General features: G+C 46.2%; 1 protein-coding gene across 1 annotated transcript in view; it reads left to right on the top strand.

Moving 5' to 3' along the window:
* Window positions 1-21,409, top strand: part of plxna4 (plexin A4) — a gene marked incomplete at its 5' end in the record, with an annotated part of 203,377 nt that overhangs the window by 146,658 nt on the left and 35,310 nt on the right. The window contains 12 exons of the mRNA XM_083691882.1: window positions 3,164-3,364; window positions 4,412-4,508; window positions 6,505-6,695; window positions 10,091-10,242; window positions 12,058-12,181; window positions 14,038-14,174; window positions 14,743-14,910; window positions 15,049-15,142; window positions 17,354-17,593; window positions 18,015-18,161; window positions 19,233-19,467; window positions 19,789-19,931. Of these exons, the coding sequence (XP_083548008.1) occupies window positions 3,164-3,364; window positions 4,412-4,508; window positions 6,505-6,695; window positions 10,091-10,242; window positions 12,058-12,181; window positions 14,038-14,174; window positions 14,743-14,910; window positions 15,049-15,142; window positions 17,354-17,593; window positions 18,015-18,161; window positions 19,233-19,467; window positions 19,789-19,931 (1,929 nt within the window). The remainder of the gene's footprint in view (window positions 1-3,163; window positions 3,365-4,411; window positions 4,509-6,504; window positions 6,696-10,090; window positions 10,243-12,057; window positions 12,182-14,037; window positions 14,175-14,742; window positions 14,911-15,048; window positions 15,143-17,353; window positions 17,594-18,014; window positions 18,162-19,232; window positions 19,468-19,788; window positions 19,932-21,409) is intronic.

Here is a 21,409-nt window from a genome sequence, read left to right as displayed (position 1 = left end):
AGCTGTATGTGAAGTATGTGGAAGGTGTTATTGAACAGGGAGGGAGGGGGGCTGAGCTGGGAGTGAAATCTGACTCTCAAAGTTCCCCTCCCACCTTGCTCTTGTCACAATGACAGATGATGCAAGAGATTATGTATGCCGGTGACGAGTGATGTTTATCTGTAATGGGTGTAATAGGTGTAATGGGTTTCTAAGGCAGTGGTTACTCTGTGTGTGTGTGTGTGTGTGTGTGTGTGTGTGTGTGCGTGTGCGCGCGTGTGTGTTTGTACGTCTTGTTTGTAATATGCAAATGTTTGAAGTTCCATCCTACTCTAAACCTGGTGCTAATTTATGCAACCCCCTGCTTCTAATACATCATTTAACAAACCTTCAGTGGTAATTAGTTTAGAGGAATGTTGTTTTCTTTATTTTTTCTCCTCTGCTGTGCGTGCGTGCGTGCGTGCGTGCGTGCGTGCGTGCGTGCGTGCGTGCGTGCGTGCGTGCGTGCGTGCGTGCGTGCGTGCGTGCGTGTGAGAGACGGTATTGATGCAGTAAGGGGGTTTTCTCTGAGGTGTGCTGTGGTTTGGTGTGATTTGTGGTTTTGAGATGCACCCAGCATCTATCACCTCATCCCCACCCTGACCTGTGTGTGTCTGTGCACTCTGAGTAATCATCATAATGCCTTGATCTCAGAGGTTCAACTTCAGGTCAAGTCATTCCACATGGAATGAAGTCATGTCTAAAAGCTTGTCTATTGTGTCTGCTGTCCACCATTTAGCAATTCATGAATTCAAATTCTTCAGAATGATGTCATATTTCACAATCGCCACCAGCCATCCTCCAGGGATTCGGGCCTTCCATTCACAATGGAAATTAGATTCTTTTTTTTTTGTTTGTTCTGTAAAAGCAAACATTTTTACAGTACACCTCCTGAACCTCTTGTGCACTCAACCACTTTCATTTATCTATAATGACTTTTGGAGCAGTGTCATGGAGCATTGTATATGCCAGCCAGCCAGTCATTCAGCCTAACCCAATCAGGTGTCTTTAATGAACTTCAAACAAGTGTTATCTCGGAGCCAACGTGGCGTGCACCGCTTCACTTCTCAACTCCAGGAACGAGAGGAGAGGACACCTTATCTGTTCCCACTTCTTTCTCTTTCTCTTTCTCTTGCTAATGCTCTCTCTCTCTCTCTCTCACTAGCTCTCTCATTCTCTGTCTGTTTCTTGCACTTTCTGTATTTCTATCTCTCCCTCTGCCTGTCTCTCTTGTTGTCATACTCTCTCTCTCTCTCTCTCTCTCTCCCTCCCTCCCTCCCACTCTTTCTTTATCTGAACCCACAGTGAGAACAGTGTGAGACAGCCTCACCAGGACACTACTCAGTGTACATATGGAATGACTGTAGGCACTCTTTTTTAGATGTAGTCTAGCCTTAGTCATTTTTACTAAAATAGCCTGAAATCTTAGTCATATTTTTGTCATTTGAATAAATAGTGATTTAGTCTAGTTATTGTCAAAATGACAAAACCTATGGGTCGTTTTAGTCGACTTAATGTCATTTAATTCAGTCACATCTTAGTCACATTACATTTGTATTGCCTCATTGACCCATAAACATAAATCACTGATTTCTGCATAACATCCTACAGTACGGCATGATTCTCTCCCCAACAGCCAGATTAGCAGAGGAACACATTACTCTGCAGCAGACTAAAAGACACAACCCTGGACAGGGCACATAAAGGCCAGATGTCTTCCTCAAACGCGAAGATTCACTGACTGTCTTGAGATGAGTCGTATTTTTCCCTGTCAGTTTGTGGGTGCAAAAGCTTTCTCCAAGAGTTATTTCAGTCAGAGTGATCATTTTGTCTCGTCTCGTTTTTTTAGTCAACCAAAATGAACACGTTTCGTTTGGACCCTGTTATAGTTATAGTTGGACCCTGGGTCTATTGAGTCACAGAAAAATAGGTGTTCAATATTAAAGATCAATATTTTTATCATTAATTTCATTGACAAAATGAACACTGGTATGCAGCAGGGTAGACACTGTCATAGACACAAGGGACTTCAGCAGAAATATTCCACCCCTGTTTCTACTCTCCTTTCTCTCTGTCATTCAGCCGTGTCACAGGTGGGTTATTTCTAGTCTGCCACTCACCTGAGTTAATTGGTTGTTAATTTTAGACATTAAATTGCCAAGTGTCTCTCCGTCTCTGTCTCTGATTATCTCTCCCTCTCTTTCTCTCTCTCTCTCTCCCTCCCAACCAGAGGCAGGTTTTCATTACACCTATATCGTTGTCAGTCGGAACTTGTTATTTCTAGTTCGTAAACGATTTCAGCAATTTCAACATCCAAACTGTTCTTTTACAAGTCAGTGTAATAGCTTCCCCTCCATCATTATAACCCTCACATTCATTTCTTGACAGTTGATATGACTCAGTCTGACTTGAACTCACACGCCCTCCAAACCGCTTAGATGTTGGATGAGGGCTCTCTGTCGCTACCTCACCACTAGAACCTAACAATACCCCCTCGACCAGCCTTCGCCCCGACTACTTTAGAGAGAGGCCATCTTGCCTAAGTGGCTGGTCTATTATTCTATTCAACTAAGGTCTCGATCAGAATGGTTTTAATTGGTGCATGTTCTTCCATGGGCTTCAGTGGTGGTACCATAGAGTATGTCCTCCTCTGTGTGAGTTTGTTCTCTTTGAGTGGCTTTGTGAATATTGTGAAGTGTATTCTGTACCCTTTGCTAGTACAACATGTTAACTAATTCATTTTGAGAGGGGTTTTCAATCAAATTTGAGTTCACTGAGTGACAATTGAAAGTCATGCTAAGTGTTGGTGACCTGATGGTAGTTATGCAATAACTGCAGTTAAACAGCACTGTGGGTTGTGACTTGACCGCACATCACTAGCTACTGCAAGGACAGGCTTCTCCCCTGTACTAATTTGACACATGCATGAAAATGAAAATGTTTTATGTGTGTACTGTTGCTTATTAGTGCAGCACTAAAGCAACTTTATAGATATCTATCTATATATATAAAAATTAGCTAATCAAATCAATCAATTAGTCAATCAAATTGCAACAATCTATCCATGTCTATGAGGAGTATAAACATCTCCTCCTATCGTTTTTTTTTTGGTCCTCCTGACCAGCTCTCCCTGTCGCTTTTGCAGGAGTGCCCACAGCTGCTGAAGGCTGAGGGGATCCTGGTGCCGGTGAACGTGGTGAAGCCCATCACACTGCGGGCCAAGAACCTGCCCCAGCCCCAGTCAGGACAACGCGGTTACGAGTGTGTCCTCACCATCCAGGGCGTGGAGCAGCGGGTGCCCGCCCTGCGCTTCAACAGCTCCAGCGTCCAGTGCCAGAACACCTCGGTGAGTGTTGGGGGGGGGGGGGGGGGTGGGTCTTTTGGATGTGCGGTGTTTTGGTGAGACTTCAGTGTGAAAGACAAGAGGATCCATGTTTTGCACCTCCTCTTGCAGTGCTGACTCACTTCCCATGATGTGCTACAGCACAAAACAACCCAAGGACACACACACACACACACACACACACACACACACACACACACACACACACACACACCAACATATATTCCTCACATTGGAGAGCTAGTAAGATGTTGACTGTTGCTGACTGTTCAAATAGATCCCCAATTTCTGTCAATCCGTCGTATAGAGCTGACTCCACAACCTAGCCTGTACCAGTGTATCCACACTGCCTAGCACGTGCCCTCCCCTGCTTACTGAAGTACCGTAACAACAACTAAGATCCCTCTCTACGCTCCACCCTCCTCTGAGCCCACCCTCCTCTGAGCCCACCCTCCTCTGAGCCCTGGAACAATGCTGTGTGAAGCATGAAAGGCTCCAATGAGAAGGGTTTGGATGCTAGCAGGAGATGCTTATCCTCAGTTGGGTGGTAGTGCCTCGCTCCGTCTCTCCTACCTGTTTTTCATTGGCTCCGTGTGAAGATAGGTGTCGTCGTGTCATTTGCTGGTGAAAGAGAGTATATAATGCATGTGGGTGATCATACACACACACACACACACACACACACACACACAGTCTATCTGAGGCATGAGACTGATCGTTGTAAAACCTACGCATTTCTCAAATGGTGAACTAGCATGAGTCATCACATCTCCAGCGGTGGTGTTGTTGTTTAGTTGTGTTTGTCATGAACACCTGTTGACCGGGTTTCAGGGGCTGATGTTTGTTGCTGGAGATGTGGCCTCAGTGACCCAGAGAGAGAATGGTTGCAGGCTTTTTGCTGCTGTGTGTACCAGCTAAACATGTCCTATACTTCTCTCTCCTCCTCCCCCTCTCCCTCTCCCTCTCCCTCTCCCCCTCTCCCTCTCCCTCTCCCTCTCTCGTTCTGTCTCTCTCTCTCTCTCTCTCTGCCTATGGTCCCCACGGCGACAGTACTCGTATGAAGGGATAGAGATGAGCAGCCTCCCTGTGGACCTGACGGTCATCTGGAACGGCGACTTCAGCATTGACAACCCATGGGACAACAAAGGTGAGGTCCCACGCACATACACACACATACACACACACACAAACACACACCGATCGCCGCCGCCGCCCCATAGTTGCCCTTGGAGCCAGTCTCCATAGCAACAGGCCGGCGGTGCGGTATCCATTCCCCCTGACACCGCAGAGGCAGCAGCTTTGGGCGGCTCCCTCTTAACTTTGCCACATCTCTCATATCTCTCCATCTCTCTCATCTCCCCTCCTTCTGCGCCCCTTCTCTGTCGATCGCTCTCTCTCTCTCTCTCTCTCTTCTCTCTCTCTCTCTCTATCCTTCTCTCTTTCTCTCTATTCTTTCCTTTCTCTCTCTCCTCTGTCCCTCTCCCTCCCTCTTTCACTCCCTTCTTCAGTTCACCTCGTTAGTTTCACACGTCTCATCTGGCGTCCTCTTCTCTTTCCTTCCATCTCCCCTGTCGCTTTCTCTCTCTCTCTCTTTCTCTCTCTCTCTCTCTCTCTCTCTCTCTCTCTTCTCTCTCTCTCCTCTGTCTCTCTCTCATGAGTTCATCTTGTTGCGTTCACACCTCTCTCTGTCTATTGGCTGTCTCTCTCCACAGCAGCAGCCCATCATTGCCACTACAGACATGCTAACTCTAACTCTAATGATTGGCTCATGAGTGGAGCTGTTTAAGTGCTCCCATGGTATGGTGTAGTGTGGTCTAGTCTGGTATGGTGTGGTGTGGTGTGGTATGGTGTGGTGTGGTATGGTGTAGTGTGGTCTAGTCTGGTATGGTGTGGTGTGGTATGGTGTGGTGTGGTGTAGTGTGGTGTGGTGTGGTGGTGTGTGCGTATAACTATCTAACATTAGACAGTTAGACAGCTCCTTGGATCAGTGGAGAGACATGAGATGCTATTTACTTTTCTAGGACAGATAGTCCTAACCCTCTGTGAATGAAACAATGGTCAACATGCTATATTCACAGCGTTAAAATGCCCCTGTTGCTTTAAAGAGCATGCACAGTGTGGCCCGCAGCAGATTGTGTATTTGCATTAAATTCCAGTTAGTGTTTATGTTTATGCCTACAGGAGAGTATGATGCCTATAGAGAGAGAGAGAGAGAGAGAGAGAGAGAGAGAGAGAGAGAGAGAGAGAGAGAGAGAGAGAGAGAGAGAGAGAGTGAGTTTAGATACAGAGAGAGAGTTTAAGATGAACAGAATTCCTCCACCTCCTCTTCCTCCCACTGGCAGCCTGATGAGCGCTGTGCTCTGGGGGCACCATTTGATGGACAGATCAAGCATCTAATGGCAATTAAAAAGCAAATGTCTGGCTGGTTTCCATGGAGATGAAATGTTAAACTAATGGATGAGCAGAGTAGGGAAACGGTGGTCTCAGGAGCTAAGTGAGTGAGAGAGAGAGAGGGGGAGGGAGGGAGGGAGGGAGGGAGAGAGCGATGGAGGGAGTGATAGATGGAAAGGGACCAAGATATCAACACACATGTTTTCTCAAACATCAGGCAATATGATTCAAGATAAATATGATACTAATCATATGTTCTTTAAGTGCTTGAATACAGTTAGTGAATTGGAAAGACAAATACCAGCATACAGTGCATTCGGAAAGTCTTCAGACCCCCCACATTTTGTTATGTTACAGCCTTATTCTAAAATGGATTAAATTCTCTTTTTTTTTTTCCCTCATCAGTCTACACACAATACCCCATAATGACAAAGCCAAAACAGGTTTTTAGAAATGTTTGCTAATTTATTAAAAATAAAAAACTTAAATATCACACTTACATGAGTATTCAGACCCTTTGCTATGACACTCGAAATTGAGCTCAGGTGCATCCTGTTTGCATGGAAAAACTGAAGGGGTCTGAATACTTTCTGAATGCACTGTAATCTGTTCTGAGCTGTGTTAACCAATAGTGTTTGTCTGTATGTCTCAACATGTACAGTTATTTTGTGTGTATATTGAGTGAGTCTGAGTACTTGTGTTAACTTGCATTCTCCCTGTGCCCCCTCCCCCCCCCCCCTTCCTCTCTCCAGTCCACCTGTACAAGTGTGATGCCCAGAGGGGCAGCTGCGGCCTGTGTCTGAAGGCTGACCCCCTGTTCGGGTGTGTGTGGTGTAAGGGGGAGAACCGCTGCACCCTCAAGCAGCACTGCCCCCACCCCGAGAGCCAGTGGCTGGAGCACAACGGCCTCAACAGCAAGTGCACCCACCCCCGCATCACAAAGGTGAGGGGATGTGAGAGGAGCATCTATATATCACACAGCACGCATGCACACAACCGCGGGCGCACAAACACGCACACACACACACACATTCATGAACACACATACTAGCACCCACTCTTTAATTACAGTGCACAGGTGAGAACACACGTCACATGCGTGATTGCCCGTGGTCTTGACATGTGATTAGACACACGGCCACCCTGTGACTGCTGCTAGTGGTGATGCACACCTCTGATGGACGTGAACTGGCAGAGCTCTGCCCTCACCTGTACAGTGAGGCTACTGATGCTGTGTATGCGCAGAAAGGGAAAGTTCACCCAAATTACAAACTTGGTTAGATGATCCTTACCTTGAATGGGACTTCCTAGTACTGTAAAATAAAGGTAAAGTAAATCTCTCTATATATTTTTTTTTTTATAGTAAGTTCCATATATATGCTGCTTCTCAGGGCTTCTAGATAGACACCAGTCTCTCATATTCATCTCCTTTATAATGAACCCTCACGCGCATGTGTTTAACCCTGTGCACTAGGTTAAGACAGAGAGCTCCCATTCTCCCAACACATGCATCCGTTTAACACCTGGTGTTCCTGCAGACAGCGGCCCTGTATGAGGGAAGTACCCCTGACCCGCGCCAGACGGATAGATGGAGGGGGGGTTGGATAAATGGAGGTTAAAGGGAGGGGGAGAGATGATGCATGGAAGGTTGGGCTAGGATGGAGTGATGAGGGTAGAGGAGGAGAGAAGGAATCCCCTCCTCTATCTCTCTCTCTCTCTCTCTCTCTCTCTCTCTCTCTCTCTGCGCCCCAGGAGGGATGATGAACACAGGGGCATCCCTCCATCCCTAGCTGAGGAAAGAGACAGAAGCAGATGGTGAGCGATTCAGGTTGGAGGATGGATAGGTAGACAGAGAGAGGGATTCCCCCCTTTAGTATCCCTTGGAGAAAGGATGGGGGGATGAAGGGGGAATGAAAGAAAGGAGGGGGGATCCCCCTTTCTAGACTCTCTAGGGAGGAGTGATAGATGTTGGGGATAGCCTATCCACCCAGAGCTGCAGAGTATACCCGGATTCAGTGTGGAACTAAGCCAACTAGACATGGAACAAAGGCTGCGTCTCCTTCCCTTACTTCTGCCCTGGACAAATCACACTCCCAGATCTGAAACAAATGGAATTGGTCTCAATTCCAATTAATCTAGAAGTGCAGTGTGGAACTATCCTGTTTCCTCACACCTTATTGGTTTCTTCAGATTGGCGTGGGCGGACCAACGGAAATAGATAGGTACTGCTTATAGGCCCACAACACACGCACACAAGCTCCTACAACCCTACAGCATTGTCACTGCTCTCTCTCCATTCTCTGTCCTAAGCTGACCCTGAAATTATCCTTCAGGACACCACCTCTCCTCGTTTCCCGGCCGTAACAGAAACATATTGTAGCCCTCTCCCGTCCCCATAAACACTGTCAACTCTGTCACAACGGAGGACTTTTTAAGGCTCTCTCAGCTCAGCCCTCGAGCTCCTAATGCATTCTAATACACTTCATTACAGTGACATCTCCCATGAACAATCTGTTCTTGAGCGAGAGGAGGAGAAGGAGGGAGTGATTAAGTGTTTTGCTTCCACCAAACCGTCAATTAGCTTGTCAAAGTCACAAATCTAATCAACGCCGCGTCCCACTAATGAAAAGAGACCTCTTTCTCTTTCACTCTTTTCTTCTCGTTCCATCGTTTCTGACCTCGCTCACTCTCTCTCTCTCTGTTTCTCTCTCTCTCTCTCTTTTCTGATAGCTGCTTGACTTCGAAGATCCATAAAGCCTTGCAATGCCACTTAATTGCATGAATTGTAATGCTTAAGATTGTTCCCTTAGGTTTCTTTCTATTTCATCCTGAGGGGGTGTTTATTATTCCACACCCGTTGGCATATGAGGTACACATGAAAGGCCGTCCATTCATGAGACGAGATAACACTTTTCATTGGGTAGTTTATCTCTTTCATACACACACACACACACACACACACACACACACACTCCACAAAACCTCCAAACCCCCAGAGGGACTGCTATATCCCAATCTGTCAGTGAAAAATGACCACTCAGTGGAGCGATAATGAGACCTCTAACCCCAGTGGGAGATCACTATATGGCAGGGGAGAATGACACAGCACCAAGCTATTAACAATAGCTCTGCTCCCCTGTGGGACTGAAGGTGCTCTATTTGCAGAGATGGATGAGGAGTGAGCTGAAGTTGGGCTGATGTGTCCATACATCCACCAGCTGGCCCCTGGACGGGAAGCATTAGGGGCCAAAACTAATCAGTCTCTATGGTTTCCTCTGGTTACAGCTCTGATAGATGTTTGAGCTGTACCACAACAATGGAACATCTAATGGATCAATCTAGCTTGTGACATGATAACTGTCTTCACGCTGCCCCGGTGTGCGTTATGAGTTTGTTATGTACTGTACTGTGTTCATTTGAGAAATTACTATTGCCCTCCTTGGCCCTGAGTCTTGACCCCTCATTTATCTCTCTACCTCTCTATTTATGGTTCTAACGCTATCTGTCTGTCTGGTTCTCTCCATCTGCCTCTCTCTGGCACTTTCTCTCTCTCTGGCTCACACACACACACACACACACACAAACGCACACCCTATCTCTCCACCTCCTCAGATGTGTTAGGCTATTGCTTTGGCAAGAGGCCTCGACGAAACTGCATGATGACCTCATCCAGCCAAAGCGGGTGAGCGGGGGGAATAGCCTAATCTGATTGGCTCGCCGTGATCGGCGTTATCGTGCGCCATTGGGGATCTCCTCGTGGCAGCCTGTGCTGAATGGCGTTTTAATCAGGGCTGGTTACGAGCTCCAACTAAGCCGCTTTACAAGCCCTCGCGATAACACGGCCCCCGCCTCAGATCCACCATAAAATCCTCTGTTTTAACCAGAGTCAGATCAATTATGAATGTAGAGTTATTATGTGAAAGAGTGGTGTTTTAATGCGAAAAGCTGAGATTTGAATATGCAACAATACCGGCGATGGGACTAATTGGGATCTGGATGAATGGAGAATGGAGAGAAGCTGCTGTGGATGATGATAGAGTTATCATTTACTAGGCCCTTTATTGTTGTAGTATCATAGATTAGGATATTAAAGTGAAACTGAGCTGTTTAAGCCCCTCATATTGTAAGTGTGGAGTTATCCAAGCAGAAATTAATAGAACACATAGAACACAGCTCACTAATCACTCACTAATCACCGCAGTAACAATTCAATCACCGATTCAAGCGATTCATCAAAGATATTGTAACTTGAGCTAGCATTCCGCGGTGCATTGATCTCCTCATCATTCTAATGGAGAACATGTATCCTGAACATTGCTGTCTGTGTCCTCTCTCCAGATCACCCCGGTGCGGGGACCTCGTGAGGGGGGCACCCTGGTGACCATCCGGGGGGAGAACCTGGGCCTGGAGTTCAGGGAGATCCAGGGGAACGTCAAGGTGGCAGAGGTGGACTGTACCCCTGTGCTCGAGGGCTACATCCCCGCTGAACAGTAAGTCACACTGACACACACGTATACACACAGGCACAAACCAGACACACACACACACACACACATATATATAGATGGTACAAACTGTACAATCATTGTTATACACGCTCTGAATGCAACTTAACCAAAACTCAACCTACCACAGACCAAACCACAGCTATGCCGTTCCCTTAGGCCATACAGGACAACACTTGCTGTGACAACACTTGCTGTGACTGCACTTCAACCGTATCTTAACCGCAGTGCAACCCCTGAGGCATCAGATGAGGTGACTCAGAGCGTGAACCTGAGGGGGTGTGACTGTGGCGTGACTAGACTAGTTAACGAAGGTGGGCAGTCCACTCACCCAGCAGTCACAGGTGAAGGTTGAAACACAGTTGAAGACGCGGTTATCAGTTCATCATGCTTCTGCTCTTATGTGATGCACACACCACACACACACATGCACGCACATGTGTACCCACACTAACACACACACACACCAGCAGCGGAATCAGAGCACAGGCTCATAGTAATGCATGGAATGGAATGAGGAATTGCATGAAACACATATCAAACGTATGTGTTTGATACCATTCCGTATTCCATTCCATGCATTACAATGAGCCTGTGCTCTGATTTCTCCCTCCACTGGCCTCCCCTGATACACACACACACACACACACACACACACACACACACACACACACACACACACACACACACACATTTTTATCAAGTGACCTCTAGTGAACTCTTAGCACTGTTTTTGCTGCAGTGCTTCAGTGTGAGCTCATCTCTGTGCAGCAGCATTGGCCCTCTATACAGCCCAGAGGAGCTTTATGAGAACCCATCTAATCCCAGGTTAAGACTTGAATATAATAATGCGTTATTTGGCAGGGATTTGAAGCCCCACTCTGCCAATTCAGGAGAGGGAAAAAAAGCTCCAATTATTATTCATATGACCTCAAAAAGCACTCTTTCTCGATCCGCTACATCAGCATTCCTATAGGAAAGTGCTGGCACATATTTTGTTTAACCATGGGAGGTAGGTTTTGGTGATAAGCCACTTTAAGTAGTTTGAGGTAATTTGATGGTTGACTCCTGTCAGGTATTAAAGGCGCGGGTCAGACTTTTTCGTAACCCATTCAAACTTCTCAACAGATGTTGAGCGTGTGTGTGTGTGTGTGTGTGTGTGTGTGTGTGTGTGTGTGTGTGTGTGTGTGTGTGTGTGTGTGTGTGTGTGTGTGTGTGTGTGTGTGTGTGTGTGTGTGTGTGTGTTCCCACTGGGACCATATATACTGAAAGGTATGCACTCACTGCAATGTAAGTTGCTTTGGATAAAAGCGTCAGCTAAATGGTGTATATATATATACATATATTTGTGCGTGGGTGTGTGTGTGCATACAGTACCAGTCAAAAGTTTGGACACAAACTTGCCAAGAGTGTGCAAAGCTGTCATCAAAGCAAAAGGTGGCTACTTTGAAGAATCTAAAATATAAAACATATTCTGGTATGTTTTGTGTGCACATGTTCCACCACCATGAGAAGGTGTGCACGTGTTCCACCACCATGAGAAGGTGTACAGGTGTTCCACCACCATGAGAAGGTGTACAGGTGTTCCTCCACCATGAGAAGGTGTACAGGTGTTCCTCCACCATGAGAAGGTGTACAGGTGTTCCACCACCTCCACCATGAGAAGGTGTACAGGTGTTCCTCCACCATGAGAAGGTGTACAGGTGTTCCTCCACCATGAGAAGCTGTACAGGTGTTCCTAATAAAGTTCTCGGTGAGTGTATATCCGAACACATCAACATGTTTGTTTCCGTTTCGCAGGATTGTGTGTGAGATGGGTAAAGCGGAGAGGAGCCAGTACGCGGGCAACGCTAAGGTGTGTGTGGGAGTCGGAGAATGCAGACCGGAGTTCATGGCCAAATCCTCCACCTACTACTACTTTGTGGTGAGTAGCGTCTCTCCTCAGTGTATCTTGTGGTTGAGGGAGATGTGTGGTCGATATACAGGGCCTTTGGAAAGTATTCAGACCCCTTCACTTTTTCCACATTTTGTTGTGTTATAGACTCAATTTAAAATGGATTAAATTAAAATAATTTGCCATCAATCCACACACAATACCCCAGAATGACAAACCGAAAACACGTTTTTAGAAATTTCAGTACATTTATTCAAATTGAAATACAGAAATACCTCATGTACATAAGTATTCAGACCCTTTGCTTTGACACTCTTAAAATTTGCTAAAATGTAATCAAAATCTACAAAGTTGAATGGTGGAGAGGAAAAAGCACAGTCGATGGGAGAACATCATCTCAGTCACTTTATAAAATTGGTCTATAACCAAGTGACCAAAAAGAATCCCTTAGTGGAAAATTATCTCTCATATCCATAATTGTGTTTGCAACAATGAATTCAAGTGATACAGCAAAGAAAGTGGCTGGAAATGTGTTTATTTGGTTTTACTACAAAGCACTAAGTTTGGTGCAAATCCAGCACATGCAATGCAGTTTCCTCACCATCTCTCATGTGAAGAATAGCGGTAGCTGCATCAAGTTATGGGTATGTTTGTCACCGGTAGGAACTGAGGAGTTTGTCAGGATCAAGAGAAAAATATGAAATTTGCTGAGTTGGAAGTGACGTCCTAATTTACACAGTGTGTAATTGATTCCTATGCAAATCAGAGACCCTATAAAAACAAATATATTAATTCCAAAATTACATGAACTATTATCCTTGCACTAAGATGGACTCAGTTCAACTTACTGAGCGATTTGTTGATGACGTTTTTGCATTTCAGCTCATTTTAAGAGTGTCATAGCAAAGGGTCTGAATACTTATATACATGAGGTATTTCTGTATTTCAATTTTAATAAATTTACAGAAATTTCAAAAAATGTGTTTTCGCTTTGTCATTCTGGGGTATTGTGTGTGGATTGATGGCAAATAATTTTAATTTAATCCATTTTAAATTGAGTCTATCACACAACTAAAATGTGGAAAAAGTGAAGGGGTCTGAATACTTTCCGAAGGCACTGGTATATCGTATTCCACGTTTATTTAAATAAAACGAATGGGGTTAGGAGATGTCTAAGTACACCGCTCTGTGAGCAGCAGCACTCTCTCTGGGGCTGTTGACTCTGCTGTACAGCACATACAGTGGATTCTGCTGAGTGGTCTGTGGAGCTCTCTGCAGTGTGAAAAGACTGACAGCCACTAATGAGAAGAGGTTGAAAATGGACCAAGAATGGCCATTAAAGCAGCCTTTTTAACACACACACACACACACACACACACACACAAACACAAACACACACACATACACGTACACTCACACACACACACAAACACACACACATACACACACACACACACACACACACACACACACACACACACACACCGTATATATGTATATGCTCCCGCAGCTCTCCCCATTGACGGTACTGTACCCACTTAATCAAATGCAAAGGGCACGTCTCAAACCCTGAAATACAGCATAATTGTTACCATTATGTGCTCGTTTTATGCTGCGTTATCCATTTTTTACACATGTACATTAATGAGGGTTTATTTTTTAGCGGGCTTGTAACAGGATTATACGATGTGAGGTTAGATGAGTCAGAGCCGTGGCACAGAGAAGGCTGATTATGAGAGCGTGAATGAACTGGAGTGAGAATTAAACTTTCATTACCACCCACAGCCCCAGTTCAGGTTCTCTCGCTTCAACATGATTGGTGGTTTTTGTTTCTTAAGTGGTCTGATCTTTGACCTTTTGATCTTGACACCCCCCCTCTCCCACAGATCCCCAGACTGTCAAACCTGACACCAAGCAGGGGGCCCGTCTCCGGGGGAACCATCGTCAACATCACAGGCGGCAACCTGGACGCTGGGAGCAATGTGTCCATCATGTTCAAGGACCAGAAGTGCACCTATCACAGGTGGGTGGGAGGAACAAATGCCACACATCGACCAATCAGATTACAGCATCCAGGTTCCATCCATCTCGGAGTAATCATATGACATTCAACAGTCCATCAGTTGTGTTGTCACACTCTGACCCTGAGGGAAATCCATAGGAGCATTAAGGCCTGAAAGACTTCCTGATCTCTAATCAATAAGGGTTAGGGTTCCAACAATCAGACCATGTCCAGCTCCCGCTCCCGCCGTGACTAATGATCATACCAATAATGGATGGATGGATGGAGTCAGCTGCACACTGGCAGAGGCAAAAGAAAAAAAAAGCTCCTGATCTTTGATACTAAGCAATGACATATACAACTACTCATTGGTATTGTAATGTGGTTGAGTCCCTAATCATGAAATTAGCGATTGTAACATAAGCTATATTATCATATGAATAGTCTATATATGATACTTGTGTAATATTGTATGATAGCTATAGTCTATCACTGTTGGTTTACTGATAGTGATATGAGTGTGAGTCATGGTGTGGTCGCACGGTACAATTGGGTCCATTGAAATGACTAACAGTCTCTCTGCCTACAGGAGGGGCGCCCAGTGGATCACCTGTCGCTCCCACGCCTCACTGCAAGGCTATGGTGACGTCAGTGTGTCTGTGAGCGTGGACAAGGCCCACCTTCAACAGGACCTGAGGTTCGAGTATGTAGAGGACCCCACCATCATCAAACTGGAGCCAGAATGGAGCATTTTCAGGTGTGTGTGTGTGTGCGTGCGTGTGTGTGCGTGTGTGTGCGTGTGTGCGTGTGTGTGTGTGTGTGTGTGTGTGTGTGTGTGTTAGGGGAGTGAGAAGGGAATGGTTGTGACTCTTGTGTTCCCTCTTCCGTACCGCAGTGGACACACACCCGTTACCGTGACCGGAACCAACCTGGACATCATTCAGAACCCCCTCATCAGAGCCAAGTACAACGGTCGTGAGACGGTCAATGTGAGTAACCGTAACCCCTCAGCCCTGCACATTGGTCAATGAGAGGTCAGTGCCGCCACCAGTGGTCAATGGTTTCAAGCCCCTCACTCATTCCCTTGAGACCTGGGGCTGGAATTCCCACAGCAAAACTGTAAATTAGCCATCTACGTTTCAAAGGCTGAATCAACTGATAGGGCCGGATCAGTCTAATACGGGGCCACGGAATGTGCCCATAGAACAGAGGCAGCGAGAGAAAGAGAAGAAAGAGAGAGAGAGATTGAAAGAGAGAGGTTGTGTTCAGTTTTACAAACAGAAGCCACTCTGTTTCCCTCAAACCCAGAAAAAAATGGAACAAGTTTTGACACAGAGGTTAGCCACATAGAGAAGGGCTATCATATTCCCCTCTCTCACAGAATAGTCCCATGGGAGCAAGGCAGGGCCCTGAGATCTGATTGAAAGGCATAGGGGGAGACAATAGGCGGTAACGCTATCGCCTTACCCCATCTGAGATATACTGCACTACCACATTCAGCATCTGTGCTCAAGATATGATTAGCCGGCGACCATTGTGGCTCGAAGGACAAGGCGGTCGCACTTCAAAAGCCATGCGAATGAATCAAATCCGGGACATACGCGGGAAAGTTAATTTGCAATGTCCTCGTTTCTGATTTCTGGTATCATCTTTGCTGTAATTCGATCCTCCCTGGCTATAACCAGGTTTGTTTCTAAAAAACGCAGCTCTTGACCACTTCCCACTGCCTGACCAGCTCTCCGCCTCCCGCTTCCCCGCAATTACAGCCCCCACAGTGTGACGTACGAGATGACACGCGGGGTCGACGAAGCCCCGTAGGATTTGTCAGTTTTGATGTGCCATCTATGCGAGGAACCAATTAAAATGACAGGTTTGGCTCCGAGGGGGTTTGGTTTGAACGGGAGGGACTGTGTTCTGAAGCAGAGGTTACTGTGGAGATGTGAAATGCCTCAGCAAAGCTGGCTGGTATTTTTTTCTATCTTTTCTATTTCTTTTAGGGGTTTTTTTTTGTTTGAGAAGAAGACCTTGGTGTCCTGCCTGCCACCACCTACGCTGTTGATTTGTCAGAGCTGTGACAAGAGACAGAGGGATGGAGCTGTAGCAGGAATATTGAAGGGTGTAGGCAGCTTGACAATGACAGATTGGATGACCTGCTTCTGTTTTTTAATACAGGAATAGACGAGAGAGACAGAGAGAGAGTGACAGACTGAGAGGGTGTGAGTAAGTGATATAGAGAGACAGGGATTGTTAGGCAGAAGAGAGAGTGAGAGAGAGGGAGAGAGAGAGAGGGTGAGTAGGAGAGAGGGAGAGAGAGGGGGGGGGGGAGGAATAAGTATGAGAGACCTGAGGTATGTGAGGAAGCAAGAGATACAGAGAAAATGAGTGAAAGAGAAGGACAGAGAGAGAGAGAGAGAGAGATGAGGAATTCAAAGGGAAAAGGACAGAGAGAGAGCTGAGCAGAGTAGAGTCTTTTTGGAGGGAAATGAAGGTGAACAAGGCCTAGTCATCTACCAGTCATGAGTCATCGCCACGGTGACACAGATCAAAGACACATTGTGCTGAGGAAAGACACTGGCTCTCTAACTGCCTCTCATTTATGCCTCCTTTGAGGACGAGACACTCAGAGGTGTCTCTGCACTTGGGTGGTGCAGGCAGGGGGGCGTCCATTTTGCATGGACTAGATTCAATCTCTTCCAGGCTGTCAGTGAAATGTAAACCTGGGATATGAAAGGGGCTGTCGTGACAGTAGACTAGCAGGCATGCAGGTCCATCTACAATGGCTTAAAACAGTGCTACACAGATCTAGGAAATGTATACATTCAGCGTAGAGTACTGAAAAATACGTGTCGTGTTGAAGTAGACTGCTGAATATTTTGTGCAAAGAAGTGTGCGGAGAGCGTACAAAAATAGAAATAGGTATTAATTAATAGTAATTAATATATTAACCGTTTTCCGAATCAAATGTGCAATGTTACCCTGATCCCCACTGACCTAGCCACGGCGCTGATCATTCTGTACTCAGCAGATCAAACTGGCGCGTCAACAGCCATACTCATCACCAAATGTGTTTGAGATCCTCATCTCAAGTCATTCCAACAAGGCCGTAACCGTAACCAAACATTGCTCTCCAGCCACTGTTTGGTGTAAACATAAAGTAGACCCACCCATACTCATTACTCCTCTGGCCCCTTGCCCCGCAGACATGTGAGGTGCTGAGCCCCACGACCATGCTGTGCCAGGCTCCAGAGCTGCCCATCAGCCTGGGGAGGCAGCGGGAGGTGCCCGAGCGCCCCAACGAGTTTGGCTTCATCCTGGACGACGTGGAGGCCGTGCTGGCCCTCAACACCACCAGCTTCATCTACTACCCCAACCCAGAGTTTGAGCCCCTCAGTGTGTCCGGGGTGCTCGAACTCAAGCCTGGCTCGCCCATCATACTGAAGGTACACATACACAAACACACGCATGCATACGCACACACACACACACACACACACACACACATACACACAGACAGCTCATCTTACTGTCGTGAACTGTATTAATGTATTCATATCTATTGATCTGATATGTTCATTAGGAGTGCAGTATCTGTAAACCTCTGTTATGGTCAATAACTGTATCTAATTGATGTTTATGCTTTTGAAAGCTGAAGCATCAGACAGCTCTGTCAATATACATAGAAAAACTCCCCGTATCAAATATCTATTAATCAATTTAGTTTTCAATTACTCCTAGGCAAGTGTACTGTTGGACCATGTTTTGTATTCATGTTGACAGATTTGTTACATGATGTTCAAATGTTTAGGCCTATGCATATCTACTATAGCTCTACCCAATCTAACTTGTCATGTTATCTCTCAGGGGAGGAACTTCCTCCCTCCCACCAATAGTGGCAATGGCAAGCTGAACTACACAGTCCTGATTGGAGAGAAGCCCTGTCAGTTAACCGTGTCTGACACCCAGCTGCTGTGTGAGTCGCCCAACCTGACGGGGCGCCACAAGGTCCTGGTGAGTGATGCATGCATGCGCACACGCACACGCACACGCACACACACACACACACACACACACACACACACACACACACACACACACACACACATAGAAGTATGACATATAAACATACTGAAAGTTAGACAGACAGAAATACAGACAGGTCCTGCTGTACTGTATGACAGACAGACAGACAGACAGACAGACAGACAGACAGACGGACAACTCCAGGCATGACAGACAGACAGACAGACAGACAGACAGATAGCTCCAGGCGTGACAGACTGATAGACAGACAGCAGATCGCCACTCTGGTTCCCAGCCTCCCCTATTTGTCCTGGGCCAGGCCCAGACCATAATCCAATCGGCCCTGTATGTGGTTACTGTCCACTCACAACGGCAGACGGAGAAACAAATAACCGTTCAATAAAGAGGGATTAGCCAAGGCCAAACTCAATAAAGGCTCCATTTGTGGTTCTGAGAGGGACCAATTTGAGGGACGGGACGCTTCTGCTCTGCCACCTGGACCACTTGAGTGATGGGCAGCAGAGAAGGCACCCAGACATTACGGTAAAATACAGCCAGGCAAACACAGGCTAGAAGGCAATATGTCTCCCTCTGTGCTCTCTGATTAGTCTTTATAACATAGGGACAGTGACCATGAACCCATCTCCCTCCCAATGATTCACAACATTGTTTTTGTTCATAAAAAAAACAAAAAACAAATGACCTGATCTCTGGTGACTGTGTCTTGTGGGTTTGGTTTGATTCTGACTTGTACAGTATGTTTCATTTCAGGGGGATTTAATTTCTCCACTTATTTGACCAGTTAAAGGGCTATTCCACTCAAAACCAACAACCAAATGTGATTATCCTCTTACATGTATCTTGGCTTTAGTTGATTCTCCCAGGAAGCATTTCGGAACATATTGTATTCACAAGTATTAGTGGCATTCAAGTATTAGTGGCATTCTCCTGTGCTGTGTCACAGATTGTATACCCTCTCCTGTGTGTAGTATACCTGCACCTCTTTATTAGTGTTTGCACACAGTAACTCCCCCCTCCTCCCCTGCCTCTCTCCCTCAGGCCCGCGTGGGTGGGATTGAGTTCTCCCCGGGTGTGGTCCACATCACGTCAGACAGCCCCCTGAGCAGCACGGCCATCATCAGCATCACCGGGGCGGGCGCCCTCCTCATCCTCTTCATCGTGGTGGTGCTCATCGCCTACAAGAGGAAGTCCCGCGAGAGCGACCTCACCCTCAAACGCCTTCAAATGCAGATGGACAACCTGGAGTCACGCGTGGCGCTGGAGTGTAAAGAGGGTAAGGCCTACTGTAGAGTCACTGTAGAGTCAGTTCAAATAGATTATAGGCATTTAGCTTGTTTTATTACAGCTTCAAGTGCATTTGTATGGACTGTTTTACACCCACCTGTTCACATTGCACTGTATGAACTGTCAGAACTGTCTTTACAATGTTAGGGTTTGGGGTTTATACAGGTTTCATCTGTGTTAGTGGCCAGATATAATGTTGTACTGCTTTGTAGTCATGTCCTGTAAACATCAATGGTGCAACCACACCTCGGCTCTCACAGAGCGAGTGTAATGCAGTTGCTATAACGCTGTTTGTCTGTCTGTCCCTCAGCGTTTGCCGAGCTCCAGACAGACATTCATGAGTTGACCTCTGACCTGGATGGTGCGGGCATCCCCTTCCTGGACTACAGGGCCTACACCATGAGGGTCCTCTTCCCTGGCATCGAGGAGCACCCTGTCCTCAGGGACCTGGAGGTACGGGCTGCCTCTCACACTGCCTGAGTGAAAATCACCTGTGGTCTCAATGTTAGCAATTATTACATTCCTTGCATACAAAAAAAGTGTCTGTCAAATACAGCCTTAGTCAAATTAGCAAACTGAAAAAAAAGGGAAAACAAAAAAGCAAATTAATGTTACAGCAGGTTACGGGTGAATTAAAGCTACCGCTTGTGTTGTTTACGCTCACGCCCAGTAAATAAAAGGCACACATTCTCATTAGGCACAACATGCCTTTTAAAGTAATGCTCCGCCATCCAATTGCAATCTCTCTCTGCTTAATAATCCTAACGACATGGGACACAACAGTTTCTCAGGCCCAAGGACACAAATTAAACATGTAGAGGTAGAAAGAAAAGAGAGAAAAGCAACACTGCAACCACAAGTTATTTATCCCCTAGTGACAGTGATGGACAGTGATAATTGAATGGTCCATCTTTCCCAATCAAGGCCCCATTTCACAGCCTCAGGGTCGGCCACTTCCTTGTCTGATGAGAATTCCCCCTGTAATAAGCAATATTAATTATCTTTTAATTGGTATAAATGTCCCTGTATATGAGCAGTTAAATGCAAAATCAAAGACTAATGGATGTAGCAGTGGACTTGTCTCTGGGTTGTGATGGCTAGTTAATTGTTATTGATGGGAGAGATTGTACAGTAAATGGTTGGTTATGAGCTTGGAGTGAAGAGTGGTTTCGGATGTCGAAAATGTTGATTGGACAGAATCTCTTTCTCTCTCTCACACACAAACACACACATATACACACACACACACACACACACACACACACACACACACACACACACACACACAGTCTCTCATTCTCTCTGGATGAAAGGAGATATACTCCATTTCAGCTCCATTGCTCAAATATGCTGACATTAGACTATTGTACCTGTCAGATCTATAAGAGGTTTACATTCCGGCGTTGCCTCAGAGGACTCCTAGCCTGTTCTCTCTCCTGCGTCTATGCTCGTCCTGAGAGGTCCTGTTAAATGGAATTGTTGTTGGAGCGATGGGGGCCAGGGCAGGATGCACTACTCCCTTCTGATACCAACCGACAAGAGAGGCTGCATACACACATCGCTACACGCCTCCACCTTGTCCTCCATGTTGGACTACAGCCTGCAGGCAAAACATACACATACACACGTTTACACACACACACCCACACACACACACACACACACACACACACACACACACTCTCTCTTTTTGTCTACCTCGATCTACATCTTGTAAGACTGTATGATGTTAGGCTCGCATTTGAATACTAGCTCAGGGTGAACCACAGATTACCGTAAAAGTGACAGTAAAAGGAACACATGCTCCCTGACAGGCGCAGGGTTGCCTACAGAGGCTCGCTGACTCTGTGCGCTCCTGACAGATCAAAAAATAGAATCTCCATAGGTACAATTTATGGGAAAAGCAGGGAAAAAGGTGTGCTGACTGACTA

Source organism: Argentina silus (genome assembly GCF_951799395.1).
Source record: "Argentina silus genome assembly, chromosome: 20".
In the NCBI taxonomy this organism is placed as follows: domain Eukaryota; kingdom Metazoa; phylum Chordata; class Actinopteri; order Argentiniformes; family Argentinidae; genus Argentina; species Argentina silus.
Note: the sequence above shows the minus strand (reverse complement) of the source record. Positions and strands in the feature narration are given on the sequence as shown.